Here is a 22191-nt window from a genome sequence, read left to right as displayed (position 1 = left end):
GGATACCATCACTCCCTTGCTCAAAGCTCTCCAAAGATTTCTCATCACACTTAGAAAATCTACCAGAGTCTTTAAGTACAGGTTCTGCTCTGGCCTCATTTCCTGCTTTCTCTGCTGAAGTGAGGGACAACAGCTCCTGCCATGCTGGGCTCCTTGCTGAGCCTAACCCTCCCCACCCCAGGGCTTTCGCTCCTGCAGTTGTCTCTGTACAGAGTGCTCATCCCCTGGGTGTGCTGTGGCTACAGCTCCCTAAGTTCATTCAGTTTTCTGCTACAACATTACTGCCTCGGATAAGCCCACCCTGCCTTTCTATGTATAACAGCACCCTTTCTCTCCTCTTGGTCTTCAAAAAAGAAAAAAAAAAAAATGACGACTACAGTTTGGATCTGGAATGTTCCCTGAAGTCTCCTGTGTTGAAGGCTTGATTCCCCAGCTGGTGGCACTGTTGGGAGGTAATGGAAGCTTTAGGAGATGTGGCCTAGTTGGAGGAAGTAGATCACTGGGAGTATGTCTTTGAAGGCATATTTTATCATTGGCATCTGGCATGTTCTCTCCCTCTCTAACTCTCTCTCTTTCTAATTCTGGCTGCCATAAGGTAAGCAGCTGTCTTCCACCACACCCTTCTGCCATGATGCTTACCTTAGGCCCAAAGCAACGTAATCACAGACCATGGACTGAGTGAAACCTCTGAAAGTATGAGCCAAAATAAATCATTCCTCTTTGTTCTGTTTTATCTTTTTATTTATTATTTTTTTTATTTATATATGACAGCAGAATGCATTATAATTCACATTACCTGTTTTGGATCTTGATGAATTCATGTTCTCAGGTATTTTGTCACAGTGGCAAAAATCTAACACAATCTCTAGTCATTAGCTGATTTCTTTGTACATATTTACTATTTCATGTCTATCTCCAGAACTCTCTAGAATGTACGCTTGAGAACAGCAAGATTGGGTTATTTTAACTACTAAATTCCCAATGCCTGAAACAGCAAATGGCCTACAGCTCTTATCACACATATGTGGTGAATGAATGAAATGAACATAGGATTGTAAGTTCAAGGCTAGCCTTCACAGCTCAAGGAGATCCAGTCTCAAAATAAAAATAAAAATGACTAGGGATGTAGCTCAGCAGTAAAATGTCCCTGGGTTCAATACCCAGTATCAAAAAAAAAAAAAAAAAAAAAGTAATGAGTGGATTTGTCAGTGTAGGAATTGATAATTGATTTTAGTGATTTTTAAACTGAATCCTGCTCTAATCAAAAGAATTGCATCTAGCTGATAAGCCTTAAGCCTTGATTATGCATATAGTATATAAAAACATTGCAGATGGACATAGTGTAACCAGTAAAACCCTTTGGAATTAGGGATTCATGGGAAATATTCTCTTTTCAAAATGTATCATATGTGCAGAGTTCATCTATCATGAGTGATGCAATATATCTGGGTTTCCAGAATATAGAGAAGTCCCTGAAGGATCAATTTGGTAAACATGGAAAGAGTTTTCTCTAGAGGAAGAGGTATTTACAGAAGTAGTCAGAGAGTGTTAAAAAACAAAATCTCTAATCTTATATTTGCTTTCTTATGTTCTTCTATGATAAATCCAGCTATTGATAGTCTTAAAAAATATTCGTGCTACATGAATATTCACTTGGGTATTTAGTGAGGACAACATGTTATAAATCTACTTTGCCATGGTTTAAATAAACAATAATGAGATGCTTTGAGTCAACTGAGCATCTTTGTAGTGAAACTGAAAACAAATACTAGTTCATGTAGGTCGTGAACCAATATGACTTCTGCTCATTAAAAAAAAAAAAAAAATTCCAGGTAGGATCCTAAGTACAATTGATCATTGTCTCTCACAGCAGGGACCAAAGTAGTGCTTTTCAGTAGAAATAAAATGCAAAGTCACATCCGTAAGTTTAAGTTTTCTAGTAGCCACATTTTTAAAAGTAAAAGGAAATTAGGGAAAGTAAATTTAAATAATATATTTTATTTAATTCATTATATCAAAAAATGTAAGATCAATGGGATATCTTACATTCCTTTTTATGTTCTAAGCAGTCTAATTCCTGTGTATTAAACTTATAGCACATCTCAGTTTTAATGCTGAATTTCAATAACATTCGCAAAATGTCACACAATAAGGCTGAAGTTTGGTTGATGGAGAGATAGTTTGCACTACTTCAGTTATTAAATGTAAATTTAAACTACCTGAAATTAATGTAAAGTAAAAATTCAGTTCCTCGCTCAAACTGCTTTTTGAGTATTTGCCATCCACCTGGCTGGGTCGCCATCTTGGACTGCACAAATCTCTAGCATAAATATGAACTTGTTAAAAATGCAGTTATCTCAGGTATTTCACCCCAGACCTACTGAATCAGAACTTGCATTTCAATAAGATTCCCAGTTGACAATGCACATTAAAATTTGAGGAACACTGTTGTAGACCTCTTTAATTTTTTTATCTTTATCATCATTGGTATTAACATAGTTCAGGCTTATTGCCTTTAGTGATACTATTATAATTGCTTCTTAATTGGTCTTCACCTCCAATTCACAATTAATCTTCTGGAAACATTGCTAAGGAGTGTACGTGGTTCCCTGAATGCTCACTGAATAAAGTCCAAACTACCTGCCTTGGTGTACAAGGTTCAGTACAACATCACCCTGGCCTGACTCTACTGGCTTTATTCACTCACTAAACACCTCCAGCAAGGAGAAGCATGGCAAGACAATCATTCTTTCTCCCACTCCTTGTACTATGTTACTGAAAATAAACATAGGTAAAGTCAGGTTTCTCTTCTAAATCAACTGACAATCAGGTTGCACATCTTTGAACAACTAATAATCATGATTAAAATGGAATTATCCCCAAAATGCCATAGGAAAGGGGAAGCAGAAATGATTAGCGCTTAGGACCAGGGAAAGGGGTGAGAAAGATTTCAGAGAAGAGGGAATATTTAATGACTTGAAGACTATGTAGAATTTTGCCTTACAGCAAAGTCAAGGAAGGGCATTACAGACTAAGAAAGCACCTGCATAAATACACAGAGCCTGAAATGAGGTGGTGCAGACAGAGGAATGTAAGTCATTCACTTGTGGGATAAAAAAGTAGACCAAAAAGCATGGTCTTAAAATGTTGAAGGCACTTTAAGTTCTTTTAAAAAATTTTTTTAGTTGTAATTGAACACAATATCTTTATTTTATTTATTTATTTTTATGTGGTTCTGAGGATTGAATCCAGGGTCTTGCATGTGCTAGGTGAGTGCTCTTCTGCTGAGCCGCAACCCCAGCCCTACTTTAAGTTTTATATGCATTCATTTGTTCCCAATGTGGTTCAAAAAAAGAGCATCTGAGGCAGTATGTTAGTCAGATCTCTGTCACTTTAACAAATACCTGAGAAAAAAGAGAATATTTTGGCCCACAGTTTTAGAGGTTCCAATCCATGGCCAGGCAGACCCATGGGTTTCAGGTTTCTGGTGGAGGTGCCACATGTCAGTGGCCAGGAGTATGGATGGAGCCAAACTGCTCAAGTGATTGCCAATAAGCGAAAGAGAGAATGAGGAAGGGGCCAGGATCCCACAGTCTCTTTCCAGGGCACGCCCCACAGGGACCTAAAGACCTCCCACTAAGCCCCACTTCTTAAAGATTCCACCACCCCCAAGGAGCAATACTCTAGGGACCAAATCTTCAACACACTGGATCTGGGGGACATTCGGCATTCAAAGGATCATAGGCAGGCAGCAGGAGATGAAGCTAAAAAGGAAAAATATACTTGGTCTTACTCCTCTCCGTGTGTGCTTTGCAAGAATCAAATCATACCACACATTGATCTCTTTAAATTCTTCCTGAGCAGTCCCTTTATGAATGAGGTTTTATTATGAAATTCATCGGCTATGACAAAGAGTATACAGAACAGCTTAAAGGATAATAATGACATTCATGAACCAACCACGAGCTAAGCCTTCGAAACCCTATCTTTGTTCTTCCCAGGATCTAGACATTATTAGGTAAAATGCATGTATCTGTCTATACTTCTTTTGCTCTTTATGCTTTTGAGATTAATCCATATTCATGTATAGTTCATTCATTTTTACTGCTGTAAAATATTTCACTAAACCAAATATGCCACAACATATTTATGTCTACTATTGTTGATGAACAGTTATAAATACCAAGAGTACCAAGAATACTCTGGGTACACATCTCATATTAAGCATGTTTAAGAGTTCCCATAGGATCTATCCGGTGGTAGGGATGTTATCTAAAATATTTAACAACTGGATGATACAGGTATAGATCTGTGAGAACTGAAGTTGGCCACACAACAGGTAAGGCAGGGGACCCTGAGTATTATGTAGTGGAAAATTGCTAAGATATAAAATGCATGTGTCTTATAACAGAAGTGACTGAATATAAACTTCTTCAAGGGACATTTGTATACATTTATAAAATTCTACATGCACCCCAAATGTCTAATTTCCCAATGTATAAAAATCAGAATGGTATGGAATAGTAGCATTTTCTTGACTGCTAATGATGTTTTTCTGTTTATTAAACATGAGCTATATTTTGCTTTAGAATTTCCTTTGCTGATATGAATACAGCCTCATCAACTTTCTTTTGGCCTGGGTTTTCAGATTTATAGTTCTATCCTTACTCTACCAACATTTTTGTCTTTGAAAATTCAAATGTATTTTTTGCAAACATCCTCAAGTTGTATTTTTATTATATCCCCAGAAATTTTTCATTTTTTCAAAGCATTTAATATAATCAGTGACACAGTTGTACATTATTTTACTATTATTTTAGTGGTTAGATTACATATTTCAACACAAGTCCTTGACTTATTACAGTCTAATCTATTTCTTACATTCTCATTTCATGATAGTGCTAAAATTTAGTATAATCCTCCATATCTCTCCTTTATCTTTTTTTTGTGATTGTTGCAAATATTATTCTTCTACACCTATTTTAAATTCCACCAGACATACCTCAGACTGTCTTTAATAGCCTAATTTTGGACTTTGAATGCTGCTGGCTTAGGATTGCACCTGGGAACTCCTCTCCTGCCCAGTTCTGCTCTATGGACAGTATTAATGATATTGCTGCCATATTCCCACAAGGTCAGACACATTGGTGATATTTATATGCTCCAACATTTGTGTAAGGATGAAGGTATTTTTCCTTCCGCCAAAGGAAGAGAACCCCCAAGAAATAATACAGGGGCTGAGGAGCATCTCTACTAGAAATTACAGAGCCACTGGACTATAAGAAATATCATGCTGCCAGATGACAAGGAGCAGGAGGGAGGGAGACGAGATGCTAAGCCCTGAGCCGTTTCTGAAAGGAGCCTTCAGGCACAAAGCCTGAAGTGGCAAAGATGCAAGTATTGCTGTGGCTCCAGAGAATATTATTGGACAGTGACAAGGGAGTCACCTAAGGAGCAAGGGGCTATGGCAAGGTCAGAGGGAGGGAGGAAGGGCCCAAGGAAGAAATGATAAGCCTAGACCAGGGAATGGTCAGTGGGGAAACTCCAGCAGGCCCTCAGAAGCAGCCACAAGCAACCCCACTGAAGATATCAGCATTGGATATATCAGCATTGGATGCCACCAGAGAGAAGCATCTTCTAGAGAAATCCAAACCACCACACTGCTAACACACAAGGAGACCTCTGGCTCCCAAATGGCTATCAAATAGTGCTCTGCAATGTGATCTTTTCCATCATTGATCAAGAGGTACTATCTCTCTCCTCCTGAATCTGGGTACACCCTGCGACCACTTTGACTACAGCAGTAGTAATGCTCTACCACTTTGGAATATAGTCTTTACTTGGCCGGACAGGTTCCACTTTCTGCCTTTTGAAGGGTAGCTGCCTTATAGGGAAAAAAAAAAGTACATTCTTGCTATGACCACAATGCCAAGTGGAGAGGCCTTGGAGGATGAGCCACCTCAGGGGGAGGAGAGATTCCACACCGGTGTGTGCAAGAGACTTCTTGGTAGTGGATCTAGCTGATCTACTAGAGGCAGCCCCACATGTCCCAGCTGTCACCACTTCCCATCATGGACAAACTCTCCAGTGAGCCCTTCCTGAATTCCTAAGTCAAGAGTTAAACAAAATGATCATTTAGAGCCACTGAATTTTAAGGATGTTTTACACCAAACAACAAGGAGTTGTCTGAGAGCAGACCACTTTCTTGTCCTGCCATTCCTTTTCTTTCTAGAGCCACAGTCTAGTCTGTCTAGGAGGTAACAGAGAAGAAGCCATTAATTGACTATGCCATTGAAGACTTGAAAAGAATAAAAATTTAGAAGCACAAATGAGACTATATGGATAAATAAAAGTTACCCTAAAAAGACAAAATGAGTCTTCATGATCCCTAGGAAACTGTAGTTAAGCAGGTAAGGAAGTTAAATAGAACACATGAAGAGTTACTAGAAACATTGAAAAAGCTGTTTTTATTTGTATCCCAATTAGCTGAACCACTTTAATAAATCAACTACATATGTATATAAAAGCATATTAATGTTCATTTAAAAACATTTTCAAAAAGGTGTTTTGGGGCTGGGATTGTGACTCAGCGGTAGAGCGCTCGCCTAGCACATGCAGGGCCCTGGATTCCATCCTCAGCATCACATAAAAATAAATAAATAAATAAAACAAAGGTATTGTGTCGGACTGCAACAAAAAAATAAATATTTTTTTAAAAAGTGTTTTAATTGCTCCTCTCTTCTCTAGCGAGCTAGGTAATCTGTGACCATCATTTCCATTTTCTTGCTTCTATATTCTCACCATTCAAATTCTTTCCATTTAAAAAATGTATACATACAAAAGAAAAGATATAATACAGCGTGATGTGAAATGAATACAGCTAACTCGTCACCCAATGCCTTTGACTTGGTGGATTCCTTTCCTATCTTATCTCTTGATGTTTCCACTCTCCTGAATTGTATCTGCTTATCATTCCTTTGCTTTTTGGAGTACAATTTTTATCATATTTACATATGCCCCTACATAATTTGTGGTTTTATTTTCCTTATTCCTGGACTTTCTAAAACTTGTATTTATTGATTTTTCTAAATTATTTTTGTTATGAGAAAAACTAGAAATCTGTTACTTGCCTCAGACTCCCTTGCCAGTGGTGTTCTTGTATTCTGCCACTGGAAGGCGGTTATGTCAGAGTAAAGGGTGTATGTAAGGGAGATGTTATTCTGTTTTTGGTGTTTCCTCCACCAGAGAGCCAGCCTTTGCTGGACTGTCAGATGTTCAGGCAGTGGCAACAGCAGCAACCGCATGCTAGCTCCAAATCCAGTGTTAGTGGCAGGCAAGTGCTGGCTTTTCCAGGGTAACTAGGGGCCCTTGGGGTAGCTGCATTCCTCTGGTAACAAGGTCTCAAAGGAGAAAATCTGGGATTGGTTATTTGTACTACTTGGTCTTGAATGCAGTGATAACCTGCCATGCTGCTCCCCCAAAATGGAATACTATAAGTCCATGATATGCACTAGCAAAATAATTATCTAAATTGTCTTGGTGGTAATGATGAACTATCTACTTCAATTGAGACCCTGGAGATCAAGTGGCTGCAGCATTCACCAATAAAACAGGAGTGATGACTTTTAAGGATTGTGAGTAAGGTGGTTTTTTTTATTACTGCACTAGAGAGAACTCACTCCATCTCTCAGCATTTTAAAACTGTTGTGCTCTCCTCCTGGAAATACCTTCTTGGCTTCACTCTCTCCCTTTTCTAGTTTTTCCTTGACTTTGAGCTACTGGAATTCCCCAAAGGATTATTTCTTGGAACTTTTCATCTATTCCCTAGGTGGTCTCTTCCAATCTCATGACTTTAAACGCCACTTGGAGTCTTCAAGTTAATATGGCCAGTCATGCTGTGCACAGTGGCGCATGCCTGTAATCCCAGCAGCTCCGGAGGCTGAGGCAGGAGGATTGCGAGTTTAAAGCAGCCTCAGCAAAAGCAAAGTGCTAAGCAATTCATTGAGACCCTGTATCTAAATAAAACACAAAATAGGGCTGGAGATGTAGCTCAGTGGTTGAGTGCCCTGAGTTCAATCTCCAGTACCCATTTCCCCCCAAAATATGGCCAGTCCTGATTCAGACTGACACATCCAATTGCCTCTTGAGTTTTTTTACTTTGAAGTCTATTAGATATCTCATGCATAACAGAAATATTGATTTTAATCTCCCAAATCTGCTGCTTCCCCACTTCGGTAAATGGCAACTCATTTCTCTGGTTAAACCAGTGGCTCTCAAGCACTGATTGTCACAGCTGGAATGGGGTATTACCACAGGCTTCTACTGAATGGAGCCGGATACTACTAAACATACAGGACAACCTGAGTAAAAGGAAAAACAAACAAAACAAAACAAAAACCAAAACAAACAACAACAACAAAAACCCCTATCCAATGCAAAATATCGATAGTGCTAAGGTCGAAGAATCCACTGTAAGCCAAAAATTCTTGGAGCATTCTGTGATTCTGTCACAGTCCACTTCAGTAGTTATTTAAATATATATGTGAGTACATGCCACTCCTCTACATAAAACCCTCCCACAGCTCCTGTCTTACACAGAATGCAACCCATGGTCATTTCTTGGTCCCTATGACATCATCCTTCTATCACCTCCTGTTCCCCTTGGCCTCCTGGCTGTGACATACATATCCCCAAATTTCCATTGATAGTGATTATACTTACAGATCAATTTTTTCAAAATACTAGGTGCTTTATAAAAATCACTACATCAAAAACTAAGTGATGTCTGTGTTTTCTTTTGTTGATGTAAGAACCTCTCTCATTATTATAGGGTTGATTTTCTAGTTATTTAAGAGGTAGGCACCATAGAAACATATACATAGAAAATGAAAAATCTAATTTAGCTGCTATTTTAAATTAAAAGTGTTTTATTTTCAAGAACGGCATCCCATTTTCTGAGCTTGAATATCTGAAAGGCAGTAATATAAATGGTTTCAGGAACCAAACCTCTTCTTTCTGATCATAACTAGAAAACATATCAAAATGATTTGTATTTCAAAGTCTACAATCTCATCATAAAAATATTAGTGGTACCAAAACATCCTCTGAACTACTATTCTAAATTATCTTCCAAAATTACTGTAAGTTTACATTTTGCTTTCTAATTTCAGGAAACCACTTATTTTTGTTATAAATGTGCTCATAAAAATGCATTTGGATAATGCATAAATCACAGATGGAAATGATTTAATGAAAGATTAGAGAAAATTTTATAAATCAGATAAATTAATGTACATTGCTAATCATTGAAATGAGTATGTGGGTATTTTGTGTACACAATGACCCTAGAGAACACAAATATGGAGCCCTTCTCAAATTTATGAAATGAGTATGTGGGTATTTTGTGTACACAATGACCCTAGAGAACACAAATATGGAGCCCTTCTCAAATTTAAACCTTTAACCTACTGCTAACTAAGATCACTTAGTGTGTACCTGAGTCACATAAATGCATTCAATAGAAAAAGTGACAATTTAACCTAAAACAACCTAATACAATTTTGGAAGTCTGGATTAATAATTTACAACGTTCCTATGTCTTAAATTTTTTATCATGTGAACTCTAAAGGTCAACTATGTACAAGTAGGGTTGACAAACAAAAACACCTAGTTAGAGCTGAATTTCAGATATGTGAGGAACAAATTATTAGAATTATGTCCCATGCAATTTTTTATACTAAAAAAAAAAATTCATTCTTCATCTGAAATTCAATTTTACTAGGCAATGTTTTTTTTTTTTTTTTTTTTGCTTGCTAAATCGGCCCTCCTGTAGACAATGAAAGACGTTGGCACTCGTTTCTGAAAACGATAGAGAAGGAAGAAGAGGAGGGAAGACGGACCTAGGTCGAGTCTACGGACCATTGGAGGGGAAGGAGCCTCACAGGCGAGGGACCATTGGAGGGACTGAAGCCACAGAGCGATTGGCCCAGGTCCCGGCCACCGCCAGGTCCGTTAGCGCGCGCGGGGCAGGTCATGGTCACCGCACAGACGACCAGGTGCGCCGGTTACAGCTTAACCGCCGGCCAGACGCGGACCTGGGGCACTTCAATTGCAAAACACGACGCCGGTATCCTAAAACGCAAGCAGGTCAACGCCACCAGGTGCCTAGTCTACCCCACTCCCCTACCCGGCCACTCCCACATTCCTGGAGCCTGGAAGCCGGGTGGGGTGTCAAGTGGGGCTGGAGAAGCCGCCCGCTGCTTACAAGTTTGAGTCAGCCTGGAGATGCAGAAGCAGGAGAAGCTGAAGAGCGTGACCGCGACGAAGGAGATGAGCAAGTTCACTTGCTTGGTCCTCATGATTGCTGGCCCAGAGGCTGGCAGCCGGCAGCGCCCAGGATGCGGAGACTAAGCGCGTGGCCTCTGCACGCGCGCCTCTGCCCCTCTCCCCACGCGCACCCTTGCGTCTCCTCCCCAAGGTGCCGCTTGGGCCCCCAGCACACTCGCTCCTGGGAGTTTCCTTCCCCCCGAACTCCTGAACCTTTGCTGCTGACTTCTGGTTCAGCCCATATTATAACCCGTTTACTATGGATGCTGCTGGTCGTTAAATGCAATGAACGATGGGAAAACACCCCACTGCCTGGCACGTGGCGGGTACTCACTTATTTTCCCCTAGTAATTCGTCAGACTTCTTTTCAAGGCTGGGAAACGCTAGTCGCTCCTTGATCCGAGTGCGGTACTTGGAGTTCTCCACTCTGATCTCTCTTTTTTGAGATGCGCTGGTAGTGTCTGGTTACTAGGGGTCTACTTCATACCAGCGCTGGGCTGGGTTCTTGCACCTTGAGAAGGGAAAATGGTTGGAATACCTGCCGCCTGAGAACGCCATTGGAAGCCTGTATGCTAATGGCCAGGAGCTGTGACCTTGAGTTAATGGTGGAGTAGCCAGATCCTAAAACAGGGAGAAGTACTTCAACTGTATCCTCCTGCATCCCTTCAGTCTGTGTCTTTGGCTAAACTCTACTGGGAGCCAGAAGACAAAGCATGTCAGCTTGGGGTCCCAGGTCCTACAAACCTTCCTCCTGGGGAATGGAGAAGGGTAGAAAAGGGCTTAGCGTAGATGAGGGCAGGAGAAGGAAGCTATTCAGCACAGAGTTTTCTCCACAATCAGCATTTCCTGGTCCTTCAGTTTTGCTGTTTTTTGTTGTCTTCCCACCACTTCTGTTGGATGTCCCACTTCAGTTTCAAGATGTCCAAACCTCCCCACCAAGTTAGCTATCTTCCCAGAGCTCCTCAATTTTATCAGTGGCACCAGGTTAATTTCACTGGTTTTCATTACATCCCATGGTTTTTAAAATCTCTACAGTCCTTCTTTGAAATGTCTCCTTTCCAGACTTGCATTTCTGTTGGTATTACCCCAGTTTCTGGTTATTACACTGACATTCAAATGGGTCTCACTGTAGTGTCCAGTCGATCACTGCTTTTTCTTTATCTCCCAGGAAACACACTTGCCTTTGGAACCTGCCAGGCTCTTTTCCCTCCTACCCCACATATGTCTATCATATCATTTTCTCTTGATGTCTGCCCTCTGCCCACAAGTGCTGCATTCTTTCTGACCATCCAGATCTTTTCCATATCTCAAGGTCTCACATTATACCTGTTTCATGAATCAAACCTGATGATAGCAGGTCACTCTGATTTCCTACAGTATATAGGTCCCTCCCTTTCATTTTGATTTTTTGTCCCTAATGTATTTGGGAGGAAGGGTCCTCCAAATGATTCTAATTTCACCCATGGATGAGGGGGAAATATACCCAAAGTGAATTGAATGATTGTTAGTTGTCTTAGGAAATGTACTTACACATTAGAACTGTTCATTTGGTAATTTTACTTTATATGTCATTGAATAACTCAAATCCTCATAACTATTCAATCCAAATCACAAATCCAAATAAATACATTTTCTTCATATTCACTATTTGCTTCATAACTTTGATTAAAACATATTAGCAACTGATTAGTTAAAATAATACCAGTTCCAGGAACAGACCGATTCTCACATCTCCATAATTTAATAAAATAGAGGATTTTTCCCCCTTACACAAGTAATGTTTAATAACTATTTCTGATTGCTTGGCTGCTTTCCAAGTGATCACTCAGAGCCCAGCCGTTCCCATCTTGTGGCTTTCCTGTCCTCTAAGATTTTGGAAACTTCTCCAGTTCATTAGAGAATGGGGTGGGGGGTGTTTTGATTTTGATAAAAAATTGTTACAACTGAATTCTGATGAAAATTTACCAGAGAGAACTTGATAAAAAAAAAAAAGAAAAGAAAAACAAACTAAAAAAATATAGTTCTGGCTGGACACCTTAACCAAAATAAATATAATGCTTCTCAGAACTTTTGGGCTGGGGTTTAGCTCAGTGAGTCAGAGCTAAACCCTAATATGCATAAGGCCCTGGGATCAAACCCTAACACAAAAGTATAACTCCTCTGCCCTCCTAAATAAGTCAATTATTAGTTTTTGGAGTCGATAAATTAGCACATCTAAGAAGGGGCACAGTATTATTAGAAAGAAACACAAAACAGTCACATTAAATATATAATTACTTTTATATTGAGTTTGAACACAATGTTACTACTCACTAGCAATTTAGCATTGGAAAAGGTTTTAAATCCTCTCCAAGCTTGCATTCTTCATCAGTGAGTTGAGATGAATAACACTTGTCCAAGATTGCTGAGGTTAAATAAAACAATATTTAAAATAGCTTAGCACACTTCCTGTTGTTAGTCTAGATTCCTGGCACTCACACAATCTAATTCCATTTCAACCTCTCCAGCTATAGTACTCAAAGGCCATGCTGTACTCAAATTCATCAATACCAGGTGGCTGAGATCAGAAAGGTACTTGGTTCTCGCGTTTTATAGATCTTGACATCAGTATTGTGGAGAGCCACCCATCGCCCCTGGGCTGAGCTTGCTTTCCCTGCCTGGAGCGCTGGAGGTAGCAGTCTGGCGCACAGCAAAAGCTGTGCAGGTAAGTGGCCTTTACCCTTGGTCGGCAACAGAGCCTGCTTCAAGCCCTACCCAGACATTACCTAATGGGGATGGGTAACCCCCTGAAACCCAATCCCTTGCCTTATTGGGGTAGAACTTTCTCAAATGTCTTTCCCCCAATAAATAGAAGGTTTGTGGTATGCTCGCTCTCTTGATTCTTCCAGTGCTGGAGCTGACCCTTGGTATCTCCCAACCCAGCCGCCCTGCCTCAGAAACTTATGTTAGTGTGCTGTGTGGTTTTCTTAGTTATTGATATAGTCAGGTCCTTTGAACCCAGTTCATATCGACAGTCCGGCCAGCAGTATGACGTATCCGGTGATACAGTATGTCTTCTAGTCAATATTTACATTTAAAACAGCATTTCTTCTTTTTTTTCCAAAAAAAAGAACAAAAACCCCCAAAACCCTGCCAATGAGTCAGGACATATGACATTTATTGAGCACCTAACTCTGTGCCAGTCACCAAAGAAGATACCGGGGATACAAATATTCACCTACTTGCTTTGCTCTCTGTTTCATCCAGCTTCTTCTTTATGTTCATACCTGAACTGCACCCTCTAAAGAGTGCTATTCTTACCTATCAGAAGTATTCAGCACTCAGCTGAAATGGCCCTTCCTCTGTGAAGTCTTCGTTGATTGCCCGTGCATGAAGCCATTCCTCGGCTCCTTGAATTTCTGGAGCATTCATCCCTCTCTCAGTGTACACAGTCTGCATTATAGGACTGTTATTCTCTCTACTAAATGAGCCCTAGAATGGAGGCATGTGACATTTTCACATCGTATTCTCTGCTGTACATTTCAAGGTGGTTTATAGTGCAAAGGTAGTTAGGTGCACACACCAGTAATAACAGCAGCTTGGGAGGCTGAGGCAGGAGGCTCATGAGTTCAAAGCCAGCCTCAGCAACTTAGTGAGACCCTCAGAAACTGAGTGAGACCTTGTTTCTAAATAAAATATAAGAAAGGGCTGGGGATGTGGTTTAGTGGTTAAGCATCCCTGGGTTCAATTCCCAGTACCAAAAGAAAAAAGGAAAAAAGAAAAAGGAAGAAAGGTAATGATGGATTGAAACACTAGCTTTGGTACAACTGAGCTACATCCATATCTGACCACTTACAGTCACCACCTACTACCATTTATGCCAACAAAAAAATTTTGTTCCAGGAAATCTAGTAGACAGAGAATACAATAGCATTCTCAAACACCTCAGCTCCCTTTGGTGATTTTTTAAAAAGTTAGTGTCACACTCAGAAGCTGCAAAGTTAAGAACTGAGAGGCTGAAGATAAATATTTACAATGCTAATAGGTATTAGAAAGAGTATTCTCCAGGGACATTATTGGCATTACAAACACCCACCAAAGCTTCTTTAGTTAGCCTTTGTCAAAATGGTGGACTCATGACAGTAATTAACAGAAAAGTAAATTCAGCACAGACAGATTTTTTTCTAGCCTGATATATGTATAGGATCTGAAGGTGAAAACAAGCTGAGAAGCCAGATGTGGTAGTGCACACCTGTAATTCCAGCAACTCAGGAGGCTGAAGCAGAAGGATCACATATTTGAGGCCAGTCTGAGCAACTTACCAAACCCTGTCTCAAAATTTAAAATATATAAAGGGCTGGATATGTAACTCAGTGACAGAGCCCCCCTGGGTTCAATCTCCAGTACCACAAAACAAAACAAAAACAATCAGAGATATTGAATGTGAGTAAAACACCTGCTGTCCTGCTCCCTGTTTCCAATGACTTAGAATGAAGTCTTCTGTACCAAGGGGGAGTGATGCTGTTTAAGCACAATTCAGGAAAATGACAAGAACTATGGAGGCCATTCCTCCTGACCTTTAGCATGCATAAAGAAGTCCAAGCCAAACAATGAAATGACTAGAGGCCACGGTGACAAGAGGCTATCATAGACATTTCAGTGCTAGCCAAGTTCCACTTGGATGCAGCAGTGTGGGAGACCAGAGGCAGAACTGCCTAGCTGAACTCAGCAAACTCACAGAATCATAGAAATAATAAACCATTATTTTAAGCCACAAAATATGGAATGGTTTGTCTGTCTGCAATAAGCAATACTTAAATGATACAGGAAGCTCATTCCCTCTAAGCCTCCTGTATGTGAGAAGGGCTTACTTTTGACCAATCATATTCCGTGGCCTTGGACATGAAGATTAGTTCAGCTCTTCTCAGATTGGTCAAACAAGGCTCAATGATGAGACTTTTAAATCTAGATCTAGAGTTTCTAGAGTCATCTTCCCTGAGAGTAATTCCAACTCAGCAGAGGTAAAGGATTTCATTTGATAGTCTGCCTAGTCCCCTCATGCCTGTATCACTCATCACCTCTGGTCACCTTATTTGCATGAGCCAATACATTTCTTTCACCCAGGAAATCATTTTGAGTGGGGTCCCACAGCTCAAAACTGAAAGAGTTCTGACGAATACAAGGATCCTAGCAGACGAGCAGAGGACAGCAGTAATGGAGAATCTAGAAATAAAAGACTCGGGGAGGTTCAGCTCGGTGAAGTCAGCTTCAGGCATCAGAACAAATACCAGCAATGCTGGTATTTCAGAATAAAACTGGAATCCCTGGAATCATTGAATGAAGGTGCATGGGATGTGTCCTATCACGGAGGCCCTGCCCAGGGAGGGCTGGGTGAGGGCTGAAATCAGCACTTGCTCCAAATGCACTCTGATGCAGGACTTGTGTGCTTAGAGCAAGGAGCATGTCTTTTACTAATTCACACAGAAACATCGAGTGGGATGCCAGAAGCCTCACGAGGCCCTGGAAGCAAAGGACAAAGTCAAGGTCTCCGTCCTTATGAGAACAAAAAAAGTCACATAGGTTAGCACAGAGGGTACCTAGAAAAGGACCAGAAAAATAAGCATAGCCTGTTAAGTCACGACCTACACAATGCCAGTCTGCTGCTGCTGAGGCAAGGTTTGGGATCCTGAGTCATAAGTTTCCTCCAGATTTTCCAGAGTTTTCAAGTCAAACAAGTAAATCAGCTTCAAACGGATTTGACAGGAGAACAGTTCTGAAGGCTTTTCCAATCATCATCATGATGTGGCTTTACATCGGGCCTAATGACTCCAACTATCGTTCTCTTGCCATGAGACACTCTAGGGGTCAAGGACTGACAGTCCTTTCCCCACTGTGAACCATTCACATTTTCCCTGGCATTAATATATCAATGCTTTTCCCTTTATCACCTGTCAGAATTCAGATCAAGTCTCTTAGGGAAGGGTCCACACTGTTAATCTATAAAGAAGCACAGGAGGAAACTTCCCAGAGTTTCCTTTTTCCATGCTCAGGAAGAAATGGTCGTGTTGTCTAGATCACGTTCAGTCTAGCCATATTCCCACGACACGAGGTGAGAGGGAATAATGTGTGGACTTACAGTCCGTCTCGGTTTAGGCACGTGATATAAAGTCACTTTTCAGCATGGAGGTTTCCTGGGTGGCGGTGCAGAGAGGAGTGACTGCACATTTATATTCAAAGAAATAGAAGTTGTGTTCTGGGAAGCAATTTTCCCTTCACTGGGTCACTCAAATGCAATAGTGATCCCTTAGTGTGGGAGACCAACCTTGCAAGTGACTGGGTCACACTCCCTGGCTGGGTGCTGAGGCGCTCAGTCACAGAAATGTGGCAGAGCTTTTCCCAGCCTTCTTGGGTTCGAGGGTCAGTGCATGGGTGTGTCTTGCTACAGCCCCATGGGTGAAGCTATGCTCACCTGCTCCTTTGTAATATAACCCCTTGCCTGTTTAGGATAGAATCTTCCATGGAAGTGCCTTGTGTGTGTCCCCTTCTCTTACTGTGTCCTTGGGTGTGGCCTACCCAGGTGTCAGTCAACCTGCTGACAGTGGACATCATGAAGATAGGACTCAGCCCCCTGAAACCTGACCACTTGCCTCATTTGAATAGCTTCTCCTCAATAAAAGGGGTCAGCCCGTCCTTTCTCTCTCTCTCTCTCTCTCTCTCTCTCTCTCTCTCTCTCTCTTTCTCTTCCTGCGGACCCTTAAGGTCAGAGGAGCCATCACAGCGACCCCAAAGAGAAAGGTATTTGTGTCTCTTGTGTGGTTATTTTGCACAGCCCAGTCAGCCCAGTTCAACTGGAGTAAACCCTGAGCCTTTTAGTCACAAGAACAGAAACCTGGCACCTTAGGATAAAATAAAATAAAAATCCATATGTTGTAAAAGAGAGTTCTGTTAAGACATCACCCTCCATCTCCTCACTCCTTTCTCCAGCACCCAAAAGCCTCTTTAAAATTGTTCCTCCTTTACTAGCCTGCATGTTTGGACAAAGCACACATTCACCCAATTGAGCCAGTCCTTCAGATAATCTGTTTTATTTCCCATTACATGTTCCAGTACCCATTGGACAAGTACCTCAAAGGTAGAATATGATACACCCGTATTATGTTAGGGTTCTTTTTCAGGAGGTAGATAATTTTGTGCACATATTATTCTTTGATCCAGTGAGATATATGATTAGAAAAACAAATAATGCTACATTCTAAGCTCTTGATAATGTTTGCTGCTTTGGCTTGGCCCATGACATAAGTGTCAAACTTATTTGAATCCTTTGTGGCTCCAAATAGTAATTCTATATGTTCACTGGCCATTATGCTTACTCCTCCAAGCCAAGGAGATTTTCCCCAAAGCTATCTTTAAATGGTTAACATTCAACAGTTTCTTACCACATTAGTGGTTTAGGTAAGGAACAAGTAGTACACATAATTATTCCACACATTATTTCATGACTTTGGCACCACCATGTCAATTCAAAGTAGCTATCCAGTGGCTGCTTCCCGGGGATGGCAGGCCATCAGTTTGGCATCTTATTCACCTAACATCATCCCATAGAAATCCTATAGGGTCTTCCATAATTGAATCTCTAGTACTAGAGAATTTCTATTGTTAACTCATCAAGATTCTTACATTCTTGACCTCACAGTTAAGCCATCGGTTACTGTCCATGACTCGGCAAATATCCAAACATCACCCAAAGTAAAGAACTAAGCTCTCCCTCCTCTGTCCTGCACACTGCTCTCAACTTTGCCCAGGGCATGAACTTGCCTTCGCATCATTTGGGTCTTTTCTCTCCATACGGCAAAGAGTAGAAGGTTGTACAGGCATTCCTACTATACAGGCATTCTTCTGGATAAATGAATACATTTCTCCAATTTTGGTGGAAAGAGAGTAGTGATGTCTAGACCATTCAGCAACAGAAGTGGGCTGCTTGTCAGTTCTAAGACAGCAATGCTATCTGCTCAGGTATGTCTCATAACTCCCCAGAGACACTTCTCATGATAAATTCTTTTGAGAATTTTATTGTTCTGCTTTTATTCTACTTCTTTGTGATATCTCCAACTTACAATAGGTAGTTTGGATTTTAAAATAATGTGGTGCTCTTAAGTTGTGGAGATTGTTTTCACAAGAGCTCAATAGCATCCTGGCAAAAGTTCCCTAGTCCCATCACCAGGAAACTTTCAAGGTCAAAATCCTGGTGGTTGCCACAAGATGGCAGTATTATCTTTCAGTCAAAGCCTTTGATTCCCATGTATCTTGGAGTTAGAAACTTACAAAATCATGTGAATGTGCTGGAATGGAATTGGAGGGTCCCAGTGATGTACTCAGGTCACCAGTGATGTACTCAGGTCACCGACCATTACATATTGGCCACAGCTTATCAAGTAGCCCCTCAGGTTGTATGCCTCCTTTTTACTGTCAGGATCCTGGAGGGAGAGGAATTTATTATTTACCTTTTGTGGAATACCTCTGATGGTCCAAAGTTATCTTTTGATATTTTGCTGATTAAGGTAGGCTCTGAATCTTAGCAGGATGCATTAACCAGTCATAAGCTGGTAATGGGTATCACTACAACTCTCAAATCTTTCTGAGTTTCTTCTTCCAAGGCGAAATCATCCTAATGTCATCATCAAATGAATTAACTTGATTTTCATTAGTGATTACATCTAAATCCAATCTTACCAAAGTGTGACAGCAAGTTGAGGAGGTCAGATATCATTAGAGAATGGCCATAAACATGCACAAGCAAACTAAGCTGACTCTTGAGTTCAAGGAGACAGCGTTGGCCTAATCTATCACCTAAAGGTTCACATTCAGCATGTTAGACCTCTTGTGCAGCTTGTGCGATGCCTGGAAGAGCAGACACTTGTTTAAATCCTGGAAACTAAATTGCTTAAATTCAACAAGAGTAACCTCCAAGAGCTGTCTTGTGCTCTCCCTGGCCATGCAAGATTAATAGAGAGCCATGCAAGATAAACAGAAAGTGTCGATGGAGATTAGCATCTCTTTCTCCACTGCTTCTTAATGAAAGACAAGATGCCTGTCCTTCCAGCATTTGATACTTCCTAATACTTACCATAGGGCTTTCTTTATGCATGACTAATTAAAACTACGTGAAGGGCATATTTATCTCTCTTAAAGACAAGTAACTTAAGCTGGTAAGGACAAAGGCCTTTAACATATCTATTCTAATTATGTATTTAGATAAAAGCAAGAGCTCATTATGTTTTCTTTTTTTATGTCTCCAAATACATTTTTATAGTTATTCTGGTGCCATCCATTGGTAACATGGTAATATTTCCATATGTTCCAAACTTCAGTTTCCATACCATTATATTGCCTTTTCATTCTGCTGCTTGTATTTAGTACATTTAGCACTGTCATGAAGGTACATTCAATAATTTTAAATAATTTTAAAAAGCTTTCTACTATCCTCTGCCATTCAGCATTAGCCATATCATATTTTGGGCCATTCACCAGGAGTCAAGTGAAGATTTCTTCCCCCCAACCTTAATAGGTGAATTATAATCTCTACTTTGTGCTGAATATACAATCGGCCCTCTCTACCCATGAGTTCTGCATCTGTGAATTTAACCAATTGTGGATGAAAAATATTTAGGAAGACATTATGTCTTTACTGAGCATGAACAGATTGTTTTATTGTCATTATTGCCTGAATAAAAGAGTATAACCCCTTACATTATATTTACATTGTATAAGGTGTTATAAGACATCTAGAAATGATTTAAAATGCAATACCTATCTAGGAGGATGTTGTAAGTTATATGCAAACACCAACTGATTTTATTTAATGGATTTAAGCATCTGTGGATTTTGCATCAGAGTGGATCCTGGAACCAATCCCTCATGGATAGCAAGGGACAACTGTCCAGCATTTTTCTTCTCAGGATAAATTTGCTATGTTCCAGACTTTACACATTCCAAAAGGAATGTTGACTTGGGCATTCTGTGGATTAAATGCTGGATACGCTATAACAAGTTGTTCATTAGTAGTTATGATAGACAACATTTTCCATTAAGCAGTTCCTAAAATCAACAGTTCCATAGTTGTTTAGTCTGAGAATTAAAAAAAAAAAAGCAGGGATTCTTCAGTATAACTAAAAAATATAAGCAAACTCCACTATGATGTAGGCTTTGATTTCCATGTAGGTATTTGATAAGGTAAGGCAGAAGCACACGGGTTAGTTGAGAGACCCAGAGACCTAGATGAAGAAGGTCCCACCTTCTCCATGAAGCCAAAATCTAAACTGTAGGACATAACCACCCCTTAGCCAGCTGCATGGAAGAAGAACAGATATGGGAGAAAGAGAGATGGCCAATCTTCCCTAAGGAAAAGGATTGGTTTAATACTTGCATCAGATACACACAAGAGAATTCACGGAAAAGAGAAGAGCCACGAGTACACACAATAAATTTAAATGTACGGTGACTCTGCTTCTCATAAATGCAGTTTAACCAATTTCTCAGACTGTGACTAAACAGATCAGCATTCAGTTATGATAATTTCTAAGTTCTCCTCAGGGCCTAGGATCCTATGATTTTATTTTCATAGTGTACATCCAGACTTCATTACCAAGTTCATTGTAATAAATGAACTTCTGTGGGACAAAAGTTGGTGGTGCACATGTCCTTCACATGTCTAGTGTTCCACAGTGAGTATCTAACATTAAAATACTAACAGGGATGTGGGGAAGTGTGTATTGCTTACTTCAATTTTTGTTAACAAGGAGATGGAGGAAATATATAGATAGATATTTGCAGATACTATTTTTAAAATATAAAATAGAAATTAATACTGGTTGCTTCTGTGCAAGGGACTGAGGTCTAGGGATCTTGGATGGGAGGGTAAAGTTATTGTTTAATGTAAGCTATCATTTGTACTTAGAGTCTTCTCTCCACCTTGCTCTTTCTCCTCCAGCCACGCTAGCCTTCTTGCTATTCCTCCAACATTTCAGGTCTTGGTACTGGCCTTCTAGTACCTGCAGTACTCGCTAGCCCCATCCCCCACTCTCATGGGACACTCTCTCCCTTCATTCTGTGAGGCGCAAAGGTCACATTATTCCTGAGACTGCTGCAGAGTCTTCCCACACACTCCCTAATGTCCCTTCCAATACCCACCTAAAACCCTTAATACTTTGCACCATCTGACATACTAAATATTTGTCTGTTGGTTTAGGGTATGACTCCCTTTTGGAACATGGTATGGTGCATAATAGGTAATCAACAAACATTTATTGAATTAATGAATGTAACTATACCATTTGATGTTTTTCAAAGAAAATCATGTGCATTAATTACTTTTCCAGTGAAAACAACAGTTAAGGAGTGAATGATGCATTAACTGTTATAATGTTTACTATTATAGAGGGAAAATGTCTAAACTTCTCAACATGTAGAGCGTTACTTATTAGCTATGGGCAACTAAATTGACCTATTTATCAACTGGAGCAATTAATTACTTGGCAGAACTAAGATTAAATGTGGGTGAAAGTGCTATAAAAGTTACCGAAAGCACACAGTCACTTCTGTGCGAGGCGCCTAGGAACAGTACATGGCTTTAACTCGCTCTGAGGTTTAAGGAGAGAAAAGTACCGAGAGCAACTAGGAAAACCCACGCTGGCGCAGGGCGTGTCTGCCAGCCGCGGTTGCCACGGTAACCAGGAGAGCGTCCCAAGAGCCCGGGCACGGACGCCCAGGCCTCCCCTCTCGACCCGCCCTCAGCGATAGCAATAGGTGGAGCGCGGGCCAATCGGAAGAGGCCGAAGGGGCGGGGCCGCAGAGTCCGGGGAGGGCGGTCCCGAGGCCTCCCTCCCCGAC

At 40.6% G+C, this 22191-nt stretch overlaps 1 protein-coding gene across 1 annotated transcript in view; it reads right to left on the bottom strand.

Annotated features, from left to right (window-relative positions):
- Nucleotides 1-10461, bottom strand: part of Mgat4d (MGAT4 family member D) — a 45492-nt gene extending 35031 nt beyond the window's left edge. The window contains exon 1 of the mRNA XM_046459596.2: nt 10265-10461. Coding sequence (XP_046315552.1) covers nt 10265-10358 — 94 coding nt within the window. The 5' untranslated portion in view covers nt 10359-10461. The remainder of the gene's footprint in view (nt 1-10264) is intronic.
- Nucleotides 10462-22191: the final 11730 nt, after the last annotated feature.

The sequence above is a fragment of the Marmota monax genome, unplaced genomic scaffold (assembly GCF_021218885.2).
Source record: "Marmota monax isolate L192 unplaced genomic scaffold, Marmota_monax_Labrador192_F-V1.1 WCK01_AAM20220418_F8-fsc00039, whole genome shotgun sequence".
Lineage (NCBI taxonomy): Eukaryota > Metazoa > Chordata > Mammalia > Rodentia > Sciuridae > Marmota > Marmota monax.
The sequence above is the reverse complement of the archived record's forward strand: the minus strand, read 5'-3'. Positions and strand labels throughout refer to the sequence as shown.